This window comes from Equus asinus, chromosome 19 (assembly GCF_041296235.1).
Source record: "Equus asinus isolate D_3611 breed Donkey chromosome 19, EquAss-T2T_v2, whole genome shotgun sequence".
Taxonomy (NCBI): domain Eukaryota; kingdom Metazoa; phylum Chordata; class Mammalia; order Perissodactyla; family Equidae; genus Equus; species Equus asinus.
In genome coordinates, this window is record NC_091808.1 from 22,168,084 (window position 1) to 22,192,328 (window position 24,245).

Below are 24,245 nucleotides of genomic sequence, written 5' to 3' on the forward strand. Positions count from 1 at the left end.
CTGATATTTCTAGAGTGCTTTATAGTTTATTTGTTTGTTTGTTTTTGAGGAAGCCTGGCCCTGAGCTAACATCCATGCCCATCTTCCTCTACTTTATATGTGGGACACCTGCCACAGCATGGCTTGATAAGTAGTGCGTAAGTCTGTGCCCAGGATCTGACCTGGCAAACTCGGGACCTCTGAAGCAGAGTGCGCAAACTTAACCGCTCTGCCACCGGGCCGGCCCCAGTGATTTATAGTTTTCAAATGCTCTCATTTGAGACTTACAACTGTGTCTAGTAGGTAGAGCCGGCCTGATCATCTCCACTTCTCAGATTAGAAAATTGAGGTTCACAAAAATTAAGTGATTTGTCTAAGATTGAAGTCAACACAGGGGCAGCCAGAGCGCCTGTATGTTCCAGGAGCTGAAAGCTTTCTCTGATGTCGTCATTCTTAACAAATCCAACTCAAATAGTTAACGTGAACTGTCACATCCTAAATTTCATCTTCTTATCGGGCGAGTTTACATTTTGGCAGCTCCCTCTACCACTTTCCCCCTGAACCTAGATGGATTGCTCAAATGTGACACCCCATTCCAGAAAGGAGTGCATTCTCCCAAGGGGACTGCCCGGCCAGCAGGAAGTCTGCTGTCAAGAACAACGTTCGGCCTCCAGCCTGGCACAGTTGCAAGTGATAAACGACATGGCGCCTGGCTTGATCCCGCAGCCGTGTGCTGCCTGGGGACGGCTGCAACCCCGTTGGCTCCTACTAGCTTTTTATAACACCTCCATAGCCCGTCTTAGCCCCGACTAAGTCAGGGTCCCAGGGACCTCCTCTTATTCTTCCTTATCCCTCAGCAGCCAGCCTCTCAGTGAATATGGCCTTGATAAGTGCCCTTCCTCATAATGTAGTCAGAACAGGACAAACTTAGGTGGAGTAACACACTTTTAAAGCTAACACACCATCCATGAGAATTGACACTTCCGAAAATAAACTCTTGCTCTTCCTCCTCACCCCTGCAAACCTGCTCCTCCCACACTCTTCTCTGTCTGGTCAATGGCAATTCAACCTTCACCACTTACACACCCACAACTTTGGAGTCACTCCTTTCTTTCTTTGTTTTACACCCTCCTTCCAATCCTTCAGTAAATCTTGTTTGCTCTGCCTTCAAATTCCATTCAGAGTCCAACCGTTTCTCACCACCTCTATTGCTACCTACCTGGTCCAAACCATCGTCATCCGTTGCCTGGGCCATTAGAATGGCTTCCACTTGCATCTCCCTAAAATAGCCCTTGGCACCCAGTTTCTTCTCAAGACAGCAGCCAACGGATCCTATTGCCATCTAGGTGGACCGCCTCACTTCCTCTCCTCAAAAACCTGCGAAGTTTGCTCAGCTCACACGCAGGGAAATCCAGAGTCCTTGCAAAGTCCTTCAAGTTCTCACATTCCAGTATCTCCTACTACTCTTCCTCCTGGACCACACTTCTCTAGGGCCCCCAGAGTCCATCCTCTTTCTCAGGCACCCTGTCAGACAGCACATTGTGTTGGTGGAGCGTGGGGAAATAGATACTTTCACATGCCGGCTGTGGTCAGAGTGACAATGAGAATCAGCTGTTCGGAGGGCAATTTCTCAAGATCCGTCAGAATTAAAAAAGGCATCCTACCTATGACCCAGTAATTCAACGGCCAAACATTTTATTCAGCAGATATACATGTCCAAACGCATAGTTCCAGCATGTTTATGCAGCATTATGTCAATACAAAAGGCCAGAAGGAACCTGCACGCCCACCCGTGCGGGTCTGGTTCAATAACTGCGCGATACGCCGCTGTTAAAATGAGAGGAAGACGTCCAGCGCTGACCCCGAACAGACTCCAAGACGCACTGGGTGAGACGAGCCATGGGCAGGAATGTGTGGAGTCCGCCACTGTTTGGGTAAAAGAGAAGGATATGTGTACATATCCTTACAAGTTTGTACAAGCATAAACAAACAAACACAGAAATGGCTCTGCAGAATCACAGGAAACTACGGTAGGTTGTCTTTTTTGAGGAGGTTATTCAAGGACTGGGAATCATTGTGAATATAGAACTTAAAAAAACTCCCCTCTCTAATGCGTCGATCCGCACTCTCTTGCTGACTTTTACTCTGTGTGGGGCTGAGATGTTAAAAATACGCCCTAAATTCTGCTTTGAAGGCATGGGGTGTGGGTTGGGGTGGCGGTGGGAAGAAGGACTTTTATTTCCTCGAGGAGTGAAGCCAATAAAACGTATGAATAGATGCAGCCCAGCCTCGTGCTCTGGGACTCGAGGGCTCTCTCCCCTCCCCCCACCTGGCGCCCGGCGGTGCCCTCGGATTTGCCATCTGGCTGGAGTCCCTGCTTCCTCCTTAGAGGGCAGCAGCGGAGCGTCTCAGGGACGCATGCGCTCCTATTTGCGCCCGGGGAATTAAAAGAAAGAGGAAAAAAAGCCCCAACAAAACACGCGCCCCAAACAAAACGCAAGTGGAGGAGAGCGCGCCACTCCGAGACCCCGGGCCGCGGAGGCGCCTCCGGCCTCGCCAGCGTCCCCGGCCGCGGCGTGATGCGCACGGACCGGCCCGCCACGCCCGGACTGTCCCCGCACCTGGACGCCGGCCGGGTGGCCGCGCCCCCCCGCGCTCGCGCGCCACCGCCGCTTTCTCGGAGTCTCCCGGCGCCGGAGGGGCACCTCGCTCCCCATGGGGCCGAGGGACTGGCTGCGGACCGCGTGCTGCTGCTGCCCGTGCAAGTGCCTGGAGGAGCCCGGCGTGCCCGAGAAGGAGCCCCTGGTCAGGTGGGTGCGAGCCTGGCCTTGGTTGGGGTCCCCGCGCCGCCGCTGGGCGTCGCGGAGTGGGACATCTGTGTGCTTGTCTGAGCTGGGGAGGCGGGCTGGCTTTAAGGTCACACTGAGGCGCAAGCTAAGCCTCTTAGCCCCTTACAGGTTAGCCTGCTCCTTGGGTTTGTTCTTCGGGTGAAATTTTTTGCCCTAAAGCACAAATCCTAGGAGGTACCTGAGACCCTAGTGGATGCCTGTGAAAAGTACCGAGAAATCGGGTGCAATACCCAGGCAGGCAAGTACGGAGAGAAGTTTGCTTAGGAGTGCGATTAAATACTACTGTGACTGTGCGTTTGATGGGTATATTTCAGTGAAAGAAGCAATGCGAGTTTCTGTTTCACCCGGGGGAAAAAAGCTGGATACTTTATCATTCAATTTTATTATCAAAAGAAGACAATTTCAGTGACTGAGCACAAGGAAATATCTTTCACATTAAAAAATGCATATTTTACCCAGGGGCAGCCTGTTCAGTAGGATGTTGATTCATCATGGGTGAGGATGTGAAGTGTGAGGAAATTTAAAACCCATTAGCAATGTGCTAAGTGGCTCTGTGGAGGGATGGTACAACACAGTTTTGTTCAGGGCTGTGATTGTAAGCAGTTATGTTATATCTTAACTCTGCTGAAATGAAGGTTCCACTAGGTTGTGCCTTGGGGGGTAGATAGGACAGAAACAGAATATTCAAAATGAACTCAGAAACAGCACAGGAGGTCGAATTCCGGGGTTGGGAAAGGCACTGCCAAAGCCAGTGTTTCTTTCTTACGAAGTATGCAACTAAAATGGGGAAGCTTTCATGACTTTTCTTAAAGCATGATTTACCTTTTCTTACTTTATCAGGTCCAGACACTGCCCTTGACTTTTGTGATCTTACGTAACCCCTTCCTGCCTGTCCACTCTGATTTCCAGCACGTTAAACGCTGTACACTCCTTGATTTAATCAGACAGGCATCCTTGCTGCTCCAGGAACAAGCCAACCTTCCTGTTCCCTCCAAGCTTGCCTCAAGTAGTGACCTGCCCCTTCCTAAATGCTAGTTCTCAAGGCCCCTCCAGCAGTCTTCTTTAATTACTAATTACCTTTATTTTATTTTTTTTGGAGGAAGATTAGCCCTGAGCTAACATCCGCTGCCAATCCTCCTCTTTTTGCTAAGGAAGACTGGCCCTGAGCTCACATCCGTGCCCATCTTCCCCTACTTTATATGTGGGATGCCTACCACAGCATGGCAAGAAGTGTCCGCACCCGGGATCCGAACATGCGAATGCCCGGCGGCCAAAGCGGAACGTGTGCTCTTAACCGCTGCACCACTGGGCCGGCCCCGGCTAATTATCTTTACCTACTTATTCATCTCTCTGTCCTGTGACTTAGGACTTCGAACTTAGCATCTGTCCTTCACTGCTTAGTGAGCCCACATGTATGGAAACATGTATGCCATGTTGTTTTGTACACATAAACAGTCACATACACAATACACAATGTTTTTGTCTGCTCTTGCCATGGTGCTCCCACTTAGATTGTTAGATTATTGTGGGCAGGCAGAAGCCGGTAATCTACCCCCGGTCTGAAGAGTAGCTGGTAACAATCTAGAATTTCACGCTTGGGTTGTACACTCCACTTGTCTGCCTTCCCGGTGCCATGAAATACAGCCGTCAGCTTGGTCTCATTCTCAGAGCCTGGGGCCTTTCTAATTTTCTGTCTGGGACTGCTATTTGAGTTAATAGTTCTGATTGTTTTAAAATCTCGACCCTCTCTTGCCTTGGTTTACACTGTAAGGCAGTGAATTTTGCAAGTGATTTTAGGAAGACTGTTGGTTGGGGCAGAAGAGGATAGTGCTCCTGAGTCAGACTGCCTGGGTTTAAACCCTGACTGGTCACCTGGCACAAGTTACGAAACTGATTTGTGCCTTAATTTCCTTATCTGTAAATTGGGGTGATCATAGTGTGCACCTCAAAGGATTGCCGTGAGAAATGAAATGAACTAATCCATGTAAAGTGCTTGGTATAGTCTGACGCACAGTAAATACCCAATAAACGTTAGTTCTTATATTAATTATCGTTGTTATTCTTCTGAGCATGTGAATATGAGTGGACTGGTCTTTTGTGGTTTGGTGTCATTCTGGTATCGTTTCAATATAACAATATTTGGGAAGAGCAGCTTATAATGGATGTGTGGAGCAGTGATGTGTGTGCGTATGGGTGCCTGCGTGTTCTTTCCTACGCATCGGAAGGTCTAGTTTGAAATCTTTTTTTGTTGTTTAAATGCGACGTTCAGTGGTTTTTAGGATATTTACAAAGTGTGCAGTCGTCACCACTATCTAATTCAGAACATTTTCATCACTCCAAAAAGAAACACCATACTCATTAGCTGTCACTTGCCGCCCCGCCCCCAACTCCCCAGACAACCAGTAATCTACATTCTATCTTTACAGATTTGCCTGTTCTTGACCTTTTGTATGTATAGAATCATAAGATACGTGGCCTTTTGCATCTGGCTGCTTTCACTGAGCGTGATGTTTTCAACTTTCAGCATGTTGTAGCGTGTATCAGCACGTCATTCCTTTCTACAGTTGAATAATATTCCATTGTGTGGATAAATTACATTTTATTGATGGGCATTTGGGTGGTGTTTACTTTTTGGCTCTTCTAAGTAATGCTGCTGTGAACATTGGTGTATAAGGTGTTGGGTGGGCATATGTTTTCTATTCTCTCGGGTATATATGTAGGAGTGGCGTTGCTGGGTTAGACCGTAATTCTCCATTCAACTTTTGGAGGAACTGCTGGACTGTTTCCCACAGTGGCTTGTTTGAAATCTTGATGTGGTGGAATCATGTGGCCAGGTGGTCTTAATTTTTAGTTTATTGAGAACTTCATTCTTCATGTCATCTTATTTATTTTCATTTATAAAACAAGATTTTGTACAGACACCCCTCTCTCCCAACCACATCCTTTGCTCTGTCATTAAAACAATGGGTTTCAGGTTTTATTTCACGCCCCAAGGTAACGGTGCCTGCAAGAGGTGTGGTCAGAGATGAACGATGTTTGTTATTTGTGTGCATGGTCAGCTCCAGTCTTTTTCCAAAATGCACCAGGATTCTTGTTAGTTCATGAAAGACAACTCTTGGTCCCATCTCATTCGCCATCTGCCGATGCCACCCATGTTTTTGTCCTTGCTCCTTTTGCTTTTCCTGGACCCCTGGACCTGAAGGGCACGCCTGTCTCTTGTCTGGTTTGCATCTGTATTTCTCTCTGTCCCACTAGTTCCTTCTTTCTCCTTTCTCTAGAAATATGCAGAGGCCTCCCCTGACTGAAAATTCATCCTGATACTGCCTTGCCCTTCAGCTATATCCTCTGCTTCCTGTGTGTCGGGCACAAATGACTTTAAAGAGTAGTCAGCTATGCCCGCCACTTCCCTCTTCACCACCCACTCACTGTGAAATCTGATTTCTGCCTCTTGTGTGATTACATGAAAGTTGCTCTCTTGAAAGCTACAAGAGAAAGCAATCTGGTGTTCTTTTCTTGGTGTACACAGAATACCTCTGCGCCGCCCGTCCGTGCCTCCTTTTGCATGCCCTCTGTCCCTGGCTTGTCTGATTCTGCATCCTCTGTGTCTGCTGTGGTCAGTCTGTGGTGCTGCTTCCTCTCCTGGTGTCTTTGCCATTACTGTCAGCTAGACATCTTTTTGTTTTCCCTACTTCCTAAGATGCTACTCAGTTTTTAAGGCCCATTTCAGTTGCTACCGAAAGTCTCCCAGGCAGTTGTGGAGTCTCTTTTCTTCCCCTTTCCTCCTCGGGTCCCTCACGGCCTTCTGCCTGGGGTTGCAGTAAGAAGGCGGTTGCGCTAACCCCTCCCATCGGAGGTGCTGATCTAGACTGGAGGCACCAAATCTGCCACCCCTCAGTATCCCTGTTGTGCCCAGCACAGTGCTCGACATGGAGTAAGAACTGAACAAATACTTGCTGATTAATAAAAAGTATAATAATAGCTGTTCATTTATTGTTCTTTCTATGTGTAAACTTAAAAAAAGAGTTTAAAACAAAATGTTATGAAAAATGATGGAGCAAACACCCATATCCCCAGCACCCACCTAGGCAAACATTAGCAAGAGAGAAAACATTAATAACAACGTTAACAATTAAGCCCCACGTATCCCTCCATGAATGCGCCCCCTCCCATCTCCGAAGGTGACCTCTACATTGCGTCTGTTTAGTGTTATTGACTTTATAGGAATGGGGCATACGGCAGAAGTGAGATTTCTCTACATGCATTCTGTCATTTAATTGTCGCTCTGACCAAATGAGATAGGTGTTCTTTGTCCCATTTTATAGATGAGGAACCTAGGGATTAGAGAGTTTAAAGAATTAATTCACAATCACAGTTGATAAGTCAGAGAGCCAGAAATCGAATCTATGTCTGTCTGACTTCAAAGTCCATGCCTTGCATTGTAGAAAATTCAGAAAACTACCAAATATTTTCAAAAAGTCACTTATCTACGTACTAGGAACTGGTGGACATCACCAGCCCTCACTCCTGCCCATCATGGCCTCCTGCTCCTTTCCTCTTCCGTGTCCTTCATTTCGTGTGATTCTTCTGCCTGGATGTGGACGCAGCCTGGCCCTGTGAACCAGCCCAGCGGGAGTCCGGAGACCTGAGTCCTGAGTACCAGCTGCTAACCAGCTGTGAGATTTTGGAGAAGTCTCTTAACTTCCTTGAACTATAGTTTTTTCTCCTGTAAAATGAAAGGTCAGGTTTTAATGTGCCATCTTGGAGGGCTGTTCCAGACTTGACCCAGATTGTCCTCTTTCTGTGGGCTTGTGTCAGCTGAAATTCTGCTTGACGTGGAATCCAGGGGCAGGAGGTGTCTGTAGTGCTGGAAGGAGCCGGAGGCCCAGGAACGTGAATCATGCCCATTTGTCACACTCTTCAGCTGCCCAGGGCTGCTTCAGCAGCCAGGAGATGAGTAGCCATTTCTAACGCCAGGAAGCTTAGACAAGTCTGGGCCTGGAGAAGCGACACATGGCCTGACCTTAACACAGGCTTCAGCCCCAAAGCAAGCCAGAGGTTTTGTTCAATATCACTGTTTTCTCACCTTCCCTCCAATTTTAGGACTGAGTCCTGTCACATTCATCTTGTCCATCGTCTCTGTGAGGTTTGAGGTTCTGCATGCCATTTCTTCCCTGCACTGGCTGCCTTTCCAATGTAGAGTAAATAGTGATCAAAACAACCGCAAAAAAACGTGCCTTGGGGACAGGATAATAATGAAATGGATCGTTTGGGAATGGCTAGATCATTGATCATTTGTAAAATAGTGGATGACTTTTTGGTTCAAGATTTCGTGTTACTCATTAAAAGAAACATTTGGGGTATGTGTGATTATTAGTTTCCTAGGCTGCCGCAACAAATTACAACAAACTTGGTAGCAGAAATTTATTCTTTCACAGTTCTGGAAGCCAGAAGTCTGAAGTCAGCGGGTTGGCAGGGCCGTGCTCCCTCATTAGACTCTGGGGAGACGCATTCCTTGCTGCTTCCAGCTTCTGGCGGCTCCTGGTGTTCTTGGCTTGTGGCAACACCACTCCCATCTTTGCCTGTCTTCTTCCACATGTATCTCCTCCTGTGTGTCTCAAATATCCTTCTCTTTTCTCTCATAAGAATTCTAGTCATTGGATTTGGAATCCGCCCTAAATCCAGGATGGTCTCACCTCAAGACACTAAGTTTAATTACATTTGTAAATCCCCTAATTTCCAATAAAGTCACATTCCCAGGAACTGGGGACTAAGACTTGGACATATTTTTGGGGGGGAACATATTCAACCCTCTACAGGGTACTTTTGGGAAAATGTAAAAGCTCAAGCACTGGTTTTTTATTTCACTTTTATAGCATGGCTTTCTTCCATCAGTGATAAAAGCATGCTCTGGCCATATAAAAATCCACCTGAGCATGAATTGTGGCCCCTGACATTATATGATCCTGGAGGCACGGCTGCAGTCACCTTTAAGCAGAGAGATGCCCAGGTCCCCTGGCACCGTAGAGGCAGCTGCCGGATGACATCCAGTGCAGACGTCAGAGGCCTGGAAGAGGCTAGAATGGACCGTGAAAGAAGTGCAGTGTGAATGTCACACACTAAAGTGTCTTCATGAGGCTCTCTTTGAACTTTTTCGGGAAAGTATAATTCTTAGTCTCTCATTTTTATTGGCTGTTAATAACTGATAAGACCACAACTGTCCGGTTGTTTGAAAGCAAAAGAAGAAAGAGAGAGAATTAATGACCACAGCTCTGGTTTTATTCGTGGCTCTCTCTTAAGCCCTCTAAGTGAACCTCATAATGAGCTTCCATGTCTGTTTTGCTCCCTGCTCCACTCAGTGCCCACGTGCACCTCCATTCATGACAACGGGATTTGTGCACAGATCTGTGGGCAGTGAACGGCGAGCAGACCTCAGTGTTTCATTTTTCTACAGCGCCTGGAATTCCCGTTGGGGAAAAATAAAAGAAAACCTTAGTTTGCTCTTAAGGATTGTTTTATGCCCACAATGAGGGGCCGTTCTGAGATGGCATTGATTGAGGCCTGTGAGTGTTAGCCACAGAATTGAATTTCCCTGACCGTAAAGAAATGGTTCAGTTTGAATCATTCTGCTCCAGCGTGCAAAAGAGGGTGAGTCTGAAGTTGTGATGTGTGCCTTGCCTGCCCCAGCTCTCCTGATCCTGTATAGAGCACTTGTGCTTACAGGAGCCAGCCCTGGTGGGCTAGTGGTTAGGATTTGGCACTCTCACCCACACACTCTGGTTTATTTCATGGTCAGGGAACCACACCGCTCATCTGTTGGTTGTCGCACTGTAGCAGCTGCGTGTTGCTGTGATGCTGAAAGCTACGCCGCCAAGATTTCAAATACCAGTAGGGTCACCATGGTGGACAGGTTTTAGCAGAGCTTCCAGACAAGACAGACTAGGAAGAAGGACCTGGCCACCCACTTCACAAGAAATTGGCCAAGAAAACCCTGTGAAGAGCAGCGGGTTAGAACCCTGTATGTAATATATGTTGTTGATTGGTTAACATTGAGCTCACGGTCAACAGCACTGCAGCGGGTGCCTGAATGACACCTGTCTAACACACGGGTTTCAGTGCTTCAGTACTGTGCTTATGGGCCATGCTAAACAGCAAAATCAACAAAAAGCACAAAAATGTGAAATGCGGCACTGAATAGACTGCGACAGGACCCTTGCGTACAGTAGGAGAGCTGAACAAAAGGGCGGCTGTCGCCTTGTTGGATATCTGCGGGGAGCTCAGCTTCGGGCCCTGTGGAAGCACCCCGAGGGTTGATTTTGGGATTACAGATAAATTTTAACGAGTTGGTGAACTTGCAGATACAGAATCTAGGAATAATGTGGTTCGACTGCAGGTACATCTGTAATCCACTTGACAGTTGAGGAAACTGAGGCACAAGAACTTCAGCACCTTGCTCAGGGCACCTGTGGCCGAGCTGGGGTCCGAATCCTGTTGTATTCCAGTGCCGTGGATGAGCAGAGGCCCCTGCATGCACAGGGGTCTGCTTCGGCGGTGTATGCTAGAAATTGCTTTTGAAGTATGAGATTTGCCCTGAATTATTATGGCCTGGGGCCCAGGGTCACTGGGTCCATTTTTTTGTATTAAGGCGGGTGGTGGGTTTAAAACATTTGAAAGGGCATCGCCATCAACTCTAGAATGACAGTATGTTTTCCATGGGTAGAGTTTTTCATTTCACAACATGGACTCACATGACCTCTGAGCTGATCGAATTATCTGCTGTCCTTGGAAGGGCTTGGCAAAAATGTTGGCTAATGTGTTGGTGCCAGTGAGATCTCTTAGACTGGCGCCCAGATGGCCTGACTCTTTTCCCATCGTATGCTGCTGGATGCCTGAGCCGACACAACTCACCCATGGCTTCCTGCAGAACCTGCGGGTTACACAGCCTGCGGCCCTGGGCCAGACGGTGATTCATCGGAAGTGCCTGCAGAGGTGCACGGGACTCCTTCTGCAGGAGGGTGTCCTGGCTCGGAGAATCCGTTCCAAGGCTTGTCCTTGAACCTTCTTGAAAGACAGAGGAGAGAGAGAGGAGGGACCTGAGTGCAGTTCCAGAACAGGGCCTCAGGTCCACTCAGTACGAGATAGAGCCTTTACCAAGAAGTCAGCCACTCAAAAGTCATGTAAGGATGACTTGTAAAGATCTCTTTCCAGGCAACCCACAGCATCCCTCTTCCTCTTTGGGCACTTGCATTCGTCACTCTTAGTGACACTGGTAATTCCCCAGAAGATGAAATTTCTCTTAGACATCATGTGATCTAGGTTTCCTGGAACTTTTTGTTTTCTAGATATCTTGAAGTGACCTTATCACTATACTTTTGTCGGAAAGGTAAATTCTGCTTCAGTCTTGGGTCAAATAGTTTCTCCTGTTAGCGGTTGAAGTCCTCTTTAGTCTGGTTGATAAGTATTTGTTTTGTGCCAGTTAGAAACTGCGTGCTCTCCTCTCGTGTGTTTTTTTGAAGGAAATCATTTTGGTGAGACAGCGTGCCTCTCAAGAACCCCTGGACTGCCCGAAAGGTGATAGCTGACTGAATTGCGTCTCATTTATTTTTTTCTTAACTTTTAAAAATTTGTGTTTGTGTATGTGATGTTAGAGACTAAAAACATACAAAAATATGTACAGTATCAAGAACTACTGTAAAGTGGATGCTGCTGAAACCACCTCCCGGGCTAGGACGTGGCTGTTCCAGCCCCGTGTCCCTACCCCTGATGGTATCTAGACTTTCGTGATAGTCACTTTCTTGCCTTTTTTGGAATGGCTTTACCACCTATGTATTTATGCGCCTTAAAAATGCACTTCAGTTTTGCTTTCTGTAAATGGGATCAAACTGTGTGTGTTCTCACTTTGTGAGGTCCATCCAAGTTGTGTGTAGTTAGTTCTCATGGCTTTATTATAGTATATTACATTTTTTTAACCCATTCTACTGTTGGTGGACTTTTGGGTGGTTTCCAGCTTGGGGCCATTATGCACGGTTTAGATTTGAAAGTCAGCACATGAGGTGAACTTGTTCATTCTTCAGCCATGCTGGGCTCCCCGGAGTCCACAGGTCCATCCAGCATACCCTGCCTCCCGGCCCTCCCGCTCCTGCCCTCCCTCCCTGGGGTGTCCTTCCTCCACTTACCTATGTGGGTAACTCCTCCCCTTATCCAGGTCTCTGCTCAAAGTCTCTGGCTTAGAATGTTCCTCCTGACCACGCTCATTAACAGTACCCCACCCCTCACGTCCCTTGTTCACGTGTGTTCCGTCAGAGCTCTGATCACCACCCGACGTAATGTGCTTGTCGTCTGCTTCCTCCCACAAGACTGTGAGCCCAACCTTCACACGTTTAAACAGCTCAGAAATGTTAGGGGTCTGTCTGAGTCTGGGACACGGATTCCGGTCCCCTTTCTACCATTCGGAGCCTGTGAACTGGGGCAGCAGCAGTCCATTCGTTGAGCAAATATTCATTGAGCATCTCCTAAATGCCAGGGCCCCTTCTAAGCACCCGAGATACATCTCTGAGCAAAATAGATGCAGATCCTGTCCTCGTGGGGCTTTCATTCTCTATTCTGTCGTGAGGGAGGACCCACAATAAACAGTAACCGTAATGAGTAAATTAAAAGATAAATAAGAGTGAGGGAAAAGGAGAAGGCAGAGCATGGGCAGGGGAGCATGCTTGCAATTTGTAATAGATTGCTCAGGGTGGGCCTCACTGACGAGGTGATGTTGAAACAAAGGTTCCAAGGAGGGGAAGGAGGGAGGCCAGTGGATATCTGAGGGAAGCATTACACGTAGAAGAAGTGGCCAGTTCAAGGGCCCTGAGATGGGGTGTGACTGGTGGGTTCAGGGAACAGCAGAGAGGCCAGAGTGGCTGGGGTCTCATGTGGACCTATAGACCACTCTGTGACTTTGACTTAGTCTAAGTCAATGGGAGCCACTGGAGGGTTTTCGGGGGTGACATGATCTGATTGACATATTAAAAGGATCCCTTGGCTGTCCTGTTAAGAATAGAATTCGTGGAGGCAGTGGTACGAGAGGTTAAGTCAGCGAAACACAGGCCTATAGGAATTCTTATGCAAGAAGTAAGCTGCCCTGGCCCGGTGGAAGTGGAAGAGGTGGACATTTTTTAACATAAGCCAACAGGATTTTGTGATGGGTTGGTTGGAGGGGATGAAAGAGCCAAGGACGACTTGAAGGGTTTTGCCCTTTGCAATGGGAGAGATGGAGTTTCCGTCATCTGAGTGGGGAGACTGCTGGTGGGGAGGTTTGGGGGGAAGATCAGGTGCTTGGTTTTGACCGTGTTGAGCTTGAGCTGTCTGTTAGACATCACGTGGAGATGGGAAGAAGGCAGGTGCTGTAGGAGTCTGGGACTGGGAGAGACGTCTGAGCTGGGTACCATAATGGATCTTGGGCTCTTCCTCATGGAGCTCGTATGTAAAGCCACGAGACCAGGTGAATGACCAGGAGTGAGTGTAAGCAGAGAAGAGACCCAGGACTGACTGAAGCCCCAGCAGTTCCTCAGCTGGGAAAAGTAAAAATAACGCTTCCCCTGCCTGCTTCACAGGGTTCTCGTCAGGATCATCTTCAAGCCTGTAGGCGCTTAAAGCAATGTAGGAAGTACAGGCTGGTTCAGCCGTGGGAGTGGAAGATGTGAAGGGTGGGAGCCCATTGGAGCGCGGTGCCCAAGAAGAGGGGCACGGCGTTTTTCTCCCGCACGTTGAGGCAGGCCATACCTGTGCTGCTGAAGGCAGGCGGGAGCCTAGGTGGTTAGGTGCTGAGAAAGCTCCAGGAGCTGCGGAACCATGTTTAAACTGGGGTTAAATGATGTTGAAGCATTGGATCAACTTGGTAAGAGAAAGGAGCCAGGGTGTTTGTCTGGGAAGGAAGGAAGCATGGAAAGGGGGTGGGGGACGGGGAGAGAGACATGTAGAGGCGGGAGGGAGGGAGGAAAAGAAGGACAGAGTGGGGATCTTAGATGCACGTGCTCCCTCACCGGGAAGTTTCCATGGAGGGAGGAAGGGACGGACCTGGAAGCCAGGGGCCAGTAGGCAAGCCAGTTCCTAGGGGACGTCAGACGGGAGCCTTAGGGAGTGAGGAGTGGCACCAGACAGCCTTTTGAGGTCTGTCTTTGAGACCTCTGGTTGCTGTTACCCGGAGATCTGATCTCTTCGCTGTCTTCAGACTTCAGTCTTAAACCAGGGATCGCCGACGCCGCCCTGTGTGGGGAGAGCAGTGAGTCACTGGAACGGCTGGCGTCCGCAGCCAGCCTGTATGCGGGGTATTTTGTGGGGCTTTCTGAAGTTTTTCCCACCCGGTCCTTGTTGGTGGCCAGGACTCACAGGAAGCTCTTGTGAGCAGCTTTAAAGCTGACCAGCACTTCGCACGGCCGCCCCCAGGCCAGAGGCCGGTGTCTCCAAGCCAGGTCTCCTTTTAGCTCTGGATCCTACTGACAGAGAAGACTCCCCAGGGAGCTGGCCTTGTGCCTCAGGTGGGATGGAGGGTGGAATCTGACACCTTCCTCATCCCACCTTTTGGGAGTAAAAGCAGGGTCTGCTTTGTATGTAACTTCAGAGCCACTTCTCAAATGCCTGCGGTTAATAAAATATTTATCGTCAGCAGATGGTGGCCAGGAGCGAACAGCCGCTCTTGCTTTCTGCAGAACCTTCTAGAAATCATTATGTGGGGGAAGGAGAGAAAGTGAAGCTCCTGATTCAGTGCCCCCTCCCCACAGCCTTCTGTTCTCCCTGGGCTTCTTGGGCCGCACCCCCCCACCTCCGCCCAGGGCCTTGCCCTGAATTCTTTTTACACAGCCCAGAGTCCTCCACTGTCTCTCGGCGGCACAGAGGTTCCCAGGCTGCTTGGTTAGTCGTTTGCTTGAGGCTCTTTGTTCTGGTCTCTCCACCCTAAGTGCTCAGAGTTTTAAAACAAAATAGGTTGAAGCCTTGACTGGGAGGTGGTGCGGGATGAAAGGAGCAGGGACCAGGCTGCCAGAGCACAGAACCAGGATCCGGTGGGCCAGGCTGGGCTGACAGATGCTTCTGAACGAGCTCACACCCTCATTCACTTTCACCTGGACCAGAATTTTGGTAATATTATTAATTTAATGGTTTATTTAGAACTCCACCTTTCCTATGTCCCAGAGAAACCTGACTTGTAATTCTAATGAATAGGAAGAACGTGGCAGAGTGAGGTCCAGCTCAAGGAAGACTGTGGACCCGAGGGGAGGCTGCTGCTCTGCAGAGATGAGCAGGCCGGGTCCAAGCTGAGGAGGCAAGGAGCTCGCAGGCAAACGGAACTGGTGAGGGTTGTTGCTCACCCAGAGGCTGGTTTTCTAGGTTCTCTTCCCTGTCTCTTCTTGTCCCCCGGGTGTCAGTGACTAGGCAGAGGCTGAGGCTCCTGGGACACTGGGGACACTGCTCCTCATTAGGGTGGGCTACGTGGGGGGGGGGGGGGGGGGCACCACCCGTCTGGAGACATCAGCACCTCTAACAAGGCCCATGTCGACTCTCCCATGGAGCATCACTCGAGTCTGTGGATGAGTGACGAGTGGCTAGTGTTTTATGTTGGCTGGAGTCATGCATGTTCGTGTGTGTCTGTGTGCGTGTGTGTGTGTCTGCTAGGGAGAGAGAGAGAGAAGACAGGGCGAGGGGGAGAGAGAGAGGTGGTGAGAGGGTAGGAGGGACTGGTGACCAGGGAGGCAGATGTCATCATCGTCTCAAAACGTGCAAAGAAATCGTGGGTCCTTAAGCACAAAGTGGCTCGATTATTCATGTCAAATGTTACACTGATGATTCAGGTAGATATCGGCTGATTTCGAACCCTCCTGCCTAGGGAAGTTTTTAGAAAGTAGTAACAGTGAGTTGTGTCTGGGACTCCTTTCGCACACTGGGGTCTCAGCTCACGTGCCTCCATTCAGCAAGGACTTGGAAAGCAGCCGCCCGGTGCTCGACCTGCTGGGTGGCCTGGGTGTGGAAGAAATACTGGCTGCAATCCCTGCCCTGGAGGGACTTACCAACTTGTTGAAGAGGCAGATCTTTTACAAATGAAACAAACTGAGGGAAAATAAAAGACCGGTTTCCGGAAAGTACTGGAGTTCCATTGTCTGAGAGGTACACCTACTGTGGCGTCCCCGGGCGGTGGTCCCAGTCCCTGGTGAAAGCTGTGCACCGGGTCTGGATGCCTTGAGAAGCCCCAGGGGGATTTGCCGGTTTGTACAGGGAACATGTCACATGTGTAGTGTGATCTGACCTGCTACATTTGTGGGGGCATTCCCGTCCCAGCATTGGGATATCAAGTCTTATGATACGTGGCTACTTGGAGATGCCCCCTTGGGGATCTCCTGCTGGGAGGACCGTCAGCTGGCTGCCTGACCTGGGAGAAGGCCAGCAACTCCATAGTCTCTTCCCGGTCTGCAAAGTGGGATGGCGTCGTCCACCCTTTCCACCTCAGGTGGTTGCGTAACTTGAGGGATGGACCGGGGAAGCCCCTGGGTCGAGCACTGTATCATGGAGTCGTGGGTTATCATTGGCCGCAAAATCTGTTTAGGCAAAAAGAAATTGGAGTCAATACCCTTCACGTTGTGGACACCTCTCCTGTGTCTGCCTGCTCTTGGGCATTCCTCTTCATCTGCACGTCCTCTCTTCCTTGGCTCTCACCTGCTCTCTCCAGGGTCCGTCCACCCCTGCTCCTCCGGTCAGGCTGTTCCCCAAGGTCTCTTCCCTCACTCCCTGCTTCCAGACCTCTCCTCTGATCCCATGTCCTCCACGGTGGTGGAGATGTATGTGCGTCTCCCCCACGTCTAGCCCTCCAGCCCTGTCCTGGCCCCTAAGCCCACATCCTGACCTCTCTCTGCATGTCCTGCAGGCTCACAGGTCAACCTCGGCTTCCTCCGTGCTGTCCCACTTAAAGGCGTCCCCTACACATACTATGTTTTTTCCTATACACACATACCTATGATAAAGTTTAAAAATTAGGCGCAGTAAGAGATTAGCAACAATAACTAATAATAAAATAGAACAATTATTACAATAATAAAAGTTATGGGAATGTGGTCTCTTTCTCTCAAAGTGTCTTATGTACCGTACTCCCCCTCTTCTTGCGATGATGTGAGACGATACGGTGCTCATGTGATGAGGTGAAGTGAGGGCAATGACATGGGCGTTGTGACGTACTGTTGGGCTGCTGTTGACCTTCTGATGGTACGTCAGGAGGAGGACCATCAGCTTCTGGACTGCGGTTGACCGCAGGTAACTGAGACGCGGATAAGGGGGGACTACTGTATAGGCACACGCAGGGCAGGGGCACTGTCCTATTTATTTTAGAGTCCCCAAAGCACCCAGCCCAGGACCAATATACAGCAGTTGTCCATTCCACATTTGTTGAATAAACGAATGAGTGAATGCATGAATGAATGACATGCTGGTTAAAGCCCGTGTGGGCAGGGCAGAGGTGTCATTTGCCTCCCCTGTCATCGGCACATCGTTCTTAGGAAGAGCTGGGCCACGGGCTCTGTGTTTTTCAGCCTTTGTAGTGTCAGACAGCCCAAGTGGACACAGAGCAGTCTGAGGACAGGGCGGCTGAGCTGTGTCTGGTTCCCCATAAGTTGCTCCTTTCCCCTCTGCCCTGATCGCTCTGTCCAGCCCCCGACCCCACACTTCTGAGCTGCAGCTCAGGGCCTTGAGGAGCCCTGTTCAGCACCCAGTCGCTCAGCCCTCTGCCTGCGTCAGGTGGCTGACTGGCTGCCCGCCTTGCTTCCAGGTCCCATCCCTCCTGCCCAGTGTCACTAGTGTTGGCTCCCAAGTCTGAGTCCTATCATTCAAGCGGTGGAGCGCCTCGTTTGCTGTGAGGGTCCCTGCTGCTGAACCCCAGTTTGGTGACTGGAACTTACTTGCTGTTGTAAGATTTCCCGAGCGCCACCTCTGAGTATCTCATGTTGGTTTAAACCTTAGCATTTCCCTTCAGCCGCCTGGCCTTTGCCGTCTCCCTCCTGCCCAGGTGCTGTCTGCTCGTCTGGGCGTCTTCTGCCTGTCCTCATCGGCTATCCTGTCACCCCTGCAGGGCTGTGTGCCACCCCTGGCCATGGGCGTCCTGCCTCTGCCTCGGGGAAAGTCATCCCACCCATCCCAGTGGAACGCCGGAGAGCATCTGCCTTCTGCAGACTCCTGGACAGTGCGCTTTCCTTCAGCTGCACACCGTCACTCTGATCCTGATAGCTACCAGGTCTGCCTGAGTGACCTCAACAGTGTCCTACTGACCCTCCCACGTTCACTCTTGACCCCTTTAAAGGGTTCTCCACACTTTAGCCAGAGGGATCTTTAAAGATGCAATACTGTTCATGTCACATCACTGCCCTGCTTCAAACCTTTCCACATCTTACCTTGCTGTTAGGAATAAAGACCACGTTTCTAAAGAATGTTAGAAAACGTGAATACAAACCGATACATATCTAGCCCCAGCTACCTCCTGAGGAAATGTCCCCTTTCTTCTAATGCATAAGCTCTGCTTCCTCTCACCCCAGGGCCTTTGAATATGTTTCCTTTGCCTGGAACTCTGTTCTTATCTTTCACCTTAAAGCTCAAGCCCGCCTGCTTCAGGATGCCTACCTGACGCCCACCCCCACTAGCTCTCTCGGCTCCCTAAACTCCGCCTTTATAGCGCCGTCAGTTTTTAATCATACAGTCGCGTGATCATTCATTAATGGTTTCCTTCCCTTGACTGTAGTGCGGTCCAAGGACAGGAACCATGTCTGTGTTGCTCACCATTTTATTGAGCCCCGTGATTAGCGTGGAGTCGGTGCTTCACACATATTACTAGATGAAGGGAATAGCCCAGCATGACCCTACCTGTCGATCCCATGGAAGTTCACTGGGGCTGTGTACGAGCACATCCTGGATAGACGCTCTGCCACTTGTCTCCAGGAGCCCAGGCTGCATACCGCCTGACAAAGGGTACATCGTAAAACAGACGTGCAAAATGGGCACTCAACATCCCGCACTGTTTATGGACAGTATTTGCCCATGCGTGCTTACTACTTAATTTTCTTGTTCTAAGGAATTAGGTAGATATTGCATACCGTGGTAGTCTAAATTTACTGTGCTCCCTTGAATTCAGAGCCAGTAGAAAGTTCATCTCTTCACATGAATTGTTTTCTTCTTTTAATCACAGAGAGTTCTCTTCCCTGTTGGATTCCCTTTTTTGTTTTAGCGGCCAAGTACTCAGTGCAGAAATTCATATTTAACATAGCAAAATTACTTCTGCCCAGGTGTCTGGTTACATCTGCTCTCTGCTGCTTTTAAAGTGATTTTTTTATTCTATTGTGTTATGTGTGCTTAATTATTAAAGACGATTCAGACTTTTTTGTTAGAAATATATATATTTACATATTACATTGTATGTTACATAATATATAAAATGTATACAAGTTTTATTTATGTTATATGTTACACACATATGAAGTATATATTGCATATAGTATGTTCTATATATTACAAAACCCTTATTCCTCTCTGTTTTGTACCATAGTGATAACAGTCCGTATTCCTCATTTGGAGCAACGTTGGCGAGGGATGATGAGCAGAATCTGTGGAGCACGCCTCGCGATGTGTCCCACACAGAGGCGGACGACGACAGAGTCCTGTACAATTTGATAGTCGTTCGTAATCAGCAGGCCAAAGATTCAGAGGTGAGCACCTTTTGGGATCTCGCTGTGAGCAGGTGATGACGTCCAGTAAAACTCAGCCACGACTGAGAAGACTGACTCGGAACAAAGGAAAAAATGAAGGGCGAGGTGTTGGAAATGAAGAGCAGGTGTTTCAGCAGCATATAGTTGCTAATTATAGCTGGTCCTGGTAGACCTGCTTGATGGACAGATGACTGACTTCTTACCTTAATGACACAAGTTCCAGTGATACAGAAACAGCAAGGCACTGCTGTTGAAGATGCTTAGGATAGTTGATCCTCTTAAACAGCTTAACCAGTCCGTCTCTGTTCTCTCTAGTTGTTTAGCAAGCCACAGTTAAAAGACTCAGACTAGGGTTCAAGGGTACTTTGTGTTATCACTAATTCTGAATTAGTGGGGCCTGAATTAGTTTCATTCTTCTTTTTTTCTGTTTATAGCATCTTAAGTTGTCCTGTTGATCAGACAGCAGCCTGTCTGCCATCTTTGAGATGATTTTTGTGACAAGGCTTGAAACCACTCTTAGTAGACTCAGCCCAAAGTCATTGGTATGGGAAGGCTAGAATATTGAAAAGGAGAGGACTTAGGAAGTTAAGAGAAAACAGCAAAGGGGATTGAGTTTTATTTTCTCCTTTATTTCAAAAGTAGTATTATGGTACTATGCATACAATATGATGCACTACAGTGTTAGAGTATCATTTTCCAAATAATAGAAGCAAGCTTTTCTAACTCCTGTGTTCCTCAGTGAGTTCTGAGTAGAGACCTCTATTAAACAGAGATCACCGGTTTTACCTTGTATCTTGTTGGAATTGGGAAGAGTAGGGATACTTGAAAGTCCAGGCTCTCGTTCTGAAGAAAAGCCCTGGAGTGTGTGTGTATGTTGGCCGGGCCATGGGAGGTCACCTGTTCCTTATCTAGATTTCTTTATTTTTGCCAATTAATTGCTAACTTTTTTCTCCAAAAACATGCTTTAGCAGGAGGTGATACATTTGAGAAGCGCCACGTGCCCTGGTCCGTTTGTTCATGTGGCTTGGATGCCTCTCGGGGTTAGAGGTGGGCTCTGGTTGAGGCCTGGGCGTAGGGTGCCCTGGAGAGTCCTGCACTGGCTTCGATGAGCATCCTTTCTCAGGTGTGGGGTGCTGACGGGGACAGTAGTGTGGAGTGCTGACGGGACAGCTTCTGCTCAATATCCATCACAGGGCTTAACTCAGAGGCATCGCATCCCTCTAGTGGCGGTGCTCCACGCCATCCTGGCTTCCCGAGACCCGAGCGTCATACCCCCCCTCCACTGGTAACACTTGAAGCGCGTCACAAATCCGGCTCCAGCCAAGAACAGCCGCCCTGGCTGCCCTTCCTGAGCAGGTGGCCAGGAATGCGTGACCTTGCTTTCCCTTTAATGGAAGAGCCAATCCTTTCCTACTGTTAGGGCTGACCAGTTAGGGTTTCTGCTGGTGAGAGTAGACCCAGGGCTTCTCTTTTCTTCCCTTAGTCTTCCCAGAGCTGTAACAGCAATAGGGAAATAATGTATGGTATATGCCCGCCTCCCGCCTCACTCCAGGGCGCCCTGCACATGTACAAGGGCTTCAAGGGGTGTTTGGACCGAGCCTGACAGCTCACCCTGGTGGCACTCCTGCTTCCCTGCCCTGTTTGTCTTTCTTCTGAAGAGACAGTAGAGGAGGCTACATGAGCCACAAAGCTCTGAAGTGGCCGCCGTGTCGCTTCCCTGCTGCCCGTGGCCCTGAGCGAAGGGCCATCCAGAAGGCTCTCTCCTGCTTGCCTGGGACACCACATCAGGCTTATCTCTAGAGGACCCTGTAACCAAGACAGACAACTGAAGAAATAATCCGAAGATGTGGTGATGATAATTATATGTAAAATGATTTGAAATGTTTCTGTTCATGGTGCTTCCTTTTCGTTTAAGTGTAAAATATATATATACGCAAGGGGTGTATAAAATATATATAATATATTTTAAGGTACATATATAATACATACATAATATATATACAGGGTTAAAAAAATTTCTTATATTTTCTTCCAGAAATTTGAAATGTATGTAAAAGCATATCTTAATATTGCTATTCATTTTCCCCACAGATTGGATCATATATTCCATACCATTCTGCACTTTGCTTTTTTTCTGCTTAATGTACTTTGGACATATTTCCATTTCAGTATGCTTAGAGTTGCCTTAGGCTTTTGGGGGCTCCCTAGCATTCTCCTGCATGGATTTACCATCATTTATTCCACGTGCCCCTGTTGTTGTTTGGGTTGATTCAGGCTTTTTGTTGTTAGAAGCAGTGCTGTGGTGGATACCCATGTATGCTTGCATGACTTCCATAGTTTTTTCAGGAATAGAATTGCTGGATCAGAGATAATGTGCGTTTAAGATCTTGGAATTCTCACAATGCCTCCTTCTTGGAGGACCCTAGGAAAGCACTTCAGGGTGCAGAACTGAGTAGGGCTGGAAGCCCAGGCTGTGTTTAAGGGGAGCAGCTGCTAAGCCCCAGATTGCTGTTTGCCGTTTGCCACGTGGAGAGTGTGGATCCAGAAGCGCCAGAACTTTGGATTTTTAGGAGAAGCTGAGAATCCAAATTTACTTATAAAATGTCTAGATTTTTAAATGATAACTCACATTTAAAAATGTGTCAGTTAAACAAAATATTTTTCCACTGGTTTGTACGGAACATTTACAATAAGGACTACTGCTACTTATTAATATGGTTCTTTTGTCCAGTATGATTGAAAGATGAGCTCACCTTTGGTTTAAAAGGTGGAAGTAGGAAGCTGGTGGGGAGTGTTTTAAGTTTGAATAAGTTCCATTTCTATTAATATTGCTTATTTTCTTTTTCACACAGGGTAAAATTGATACAAATTTTACTAAAACGGAGGATTTTAGTTTTGAAAGAAAAACTAATTCTACCTACTAAAGAACAAGGAACCCTAGATATTTTTTGTGATACAACTTAGAAGCTCAAGCAAGGTATTAAGGAGAACGGAACCTTTTGTTTTTCCTTAAGTAACAATAGCACAAAAGACCTAGGAACGTCCGTAGTTGGAATTCTCTGAAAAATGAAAAATAATTTCCAAACAGTGTGTGTACTACCTATAGCCTTCTATTGAATCTGAAGCTGGTGGAGAAAGGGCTATAAATAGTTAAGGCTAAATTTGCAGTGTTTTCCCAAACTGAAAAAAAAAATCAGAAAAGAAGACATATAGGAGAGCAGAAAATGAAGCAAAGGCGTGAACTGAAAAATGGCTCGCAGTGTCAGAAATTGTAAAGAGGAACATTATTTAAATCTAATAGAATCCGCCTTCATTTACACAAGCCTTCAAAAGCGGATGGAAAACAGACTTTTAGCAGAAGAAACGGTGCATTTGCAGACCTCCAAGCACTAGAAAAATTATTGCTCTTGTCTTTGAATGATGCCATAAAATGCTTTGTGTTTGACTAAGAGGTAGGAAACAGCCTCAAAATCATGTCACTAAGTCATTATCTTCATGTTTGTTCTCATTAAACTAGTTATATACTTCACATAACACGCTGTGTTCTGGGCAGCTTAATAATGCTTAATGGAATATCAGTGCACCTTATTTATTTCGAATTTGTGTAAATAATTTAATCATATGGAACGATCTTGTCCTCCAAGCTATTAATAATAATGAAAACAGTGCCAGGCACTGTTCAGCCACTTTACGTATATTAACTATGTCCTCTTTGCAACAACTCAGTGAAGTGGGTGCCGTTAGTATTTCTTTTTGAAGCAACTTGTCCAAGGTCACACGGCCCAGAGTGTGGAGCCAGGGTTTGACTCTGGGCTCCGTGAATGCAGAGACATATTGATAATGAGCTCCATGATTGAACTCGTGAGAGAGGAACAGATAGCGGCTGTGATTCAGTGTAGATTTCAAAATGCACGAGCAAAGTCTGCACAGCCTCTTTCTGTGACGTGATGCCAGTGATGTGAAAGGCATTCTCCCATCAGTGGGATGAGAGCTGGGTTTGGTCCGAGGGTCGTGACCGCAGTTCAGGAGGTGTTCCCAGTTGTAACATAACACACTTTTCCCAAGTTAGGCTTTTCCACGGTAAGTGCAGCTGGTTAAGATTCCTGCCCTGGGCTTCTGTTTTATTAGCTTCAAGATGTTTCGTCTTGCTGCTTTCAGTCTCTTGTTCACTTTCTTTTAGTGTTCTCTGACTTATGGTCTTTGGTGTCCCTTCTGATGGTCCAGAAACATTTTCAACATTTTTACTTTGCTAAAAAAGGCTTTACATTTTTTATTAAGAAAATAAGTGCTAAAAATCAAATCATTCTCATAAACACTTTGAACTACTATTTTGGTTCAAAATAGGTGATGTTTATTGGGTGTAAGTAGTGATAGAAATTCTATGCTTGTTTTTAAAGCTATTAAGTAATTGCTTGCTCAGAAATGTATGTGGTTCTGATGTTGAGTGCCTGCCTTTCTGTCACTGAGCAAGGCGGTATTTCTACACCAGCAGGATCTGTGTGAACACCAGGTGCTTGTGTGGCTCAAGTGATCCCATGAAAACCATACTCTGCAGAACCCCAGGGAACAGCTACATGTTATTATTTTCTAAAACTATAGAGGCAAACACATAAAATGTTCCTGGTGTACAGTTGGCTTGCTCTTCCCCTGTGTCGGGGCTCCCTGCTGTGGAGTGTTGCCAGGCGTTGTAAACAGTTGCTGTAAA

The 24,245-nt window shown here is 47.7% G+C and overlaps 1 protein-coding gene across 1 annotated transcript in view; it reads left to right on the forward strand.

Annotated features, from left to right (window-relative positions):
• The first annotated feature begins 2,277 nt into the window (after positions 1 to 2,277).
• MREG (melanoregulin) overlaps positions 2,278 to 24,245 on the forward strand; it is a 55,096-nt gene continuing 33,128 nt past the window's right edge. The window contains exons 1-2 of the mRNA XM_014843576.3: positions 2,278 to 2,789; positions 19,381 to 19,540. Coding sequence (XP_014699062.2) covers positions 2,695 to 2,789; positions 19,381 to 19,540 — 255 coding nt within the window. The 5' untranslated portion in view covers positions 2,278 to 2,694. The remainder of the gene's footprint in view (positions 2,790 to 19,380; positions 19,541 to 24,245) is intronic.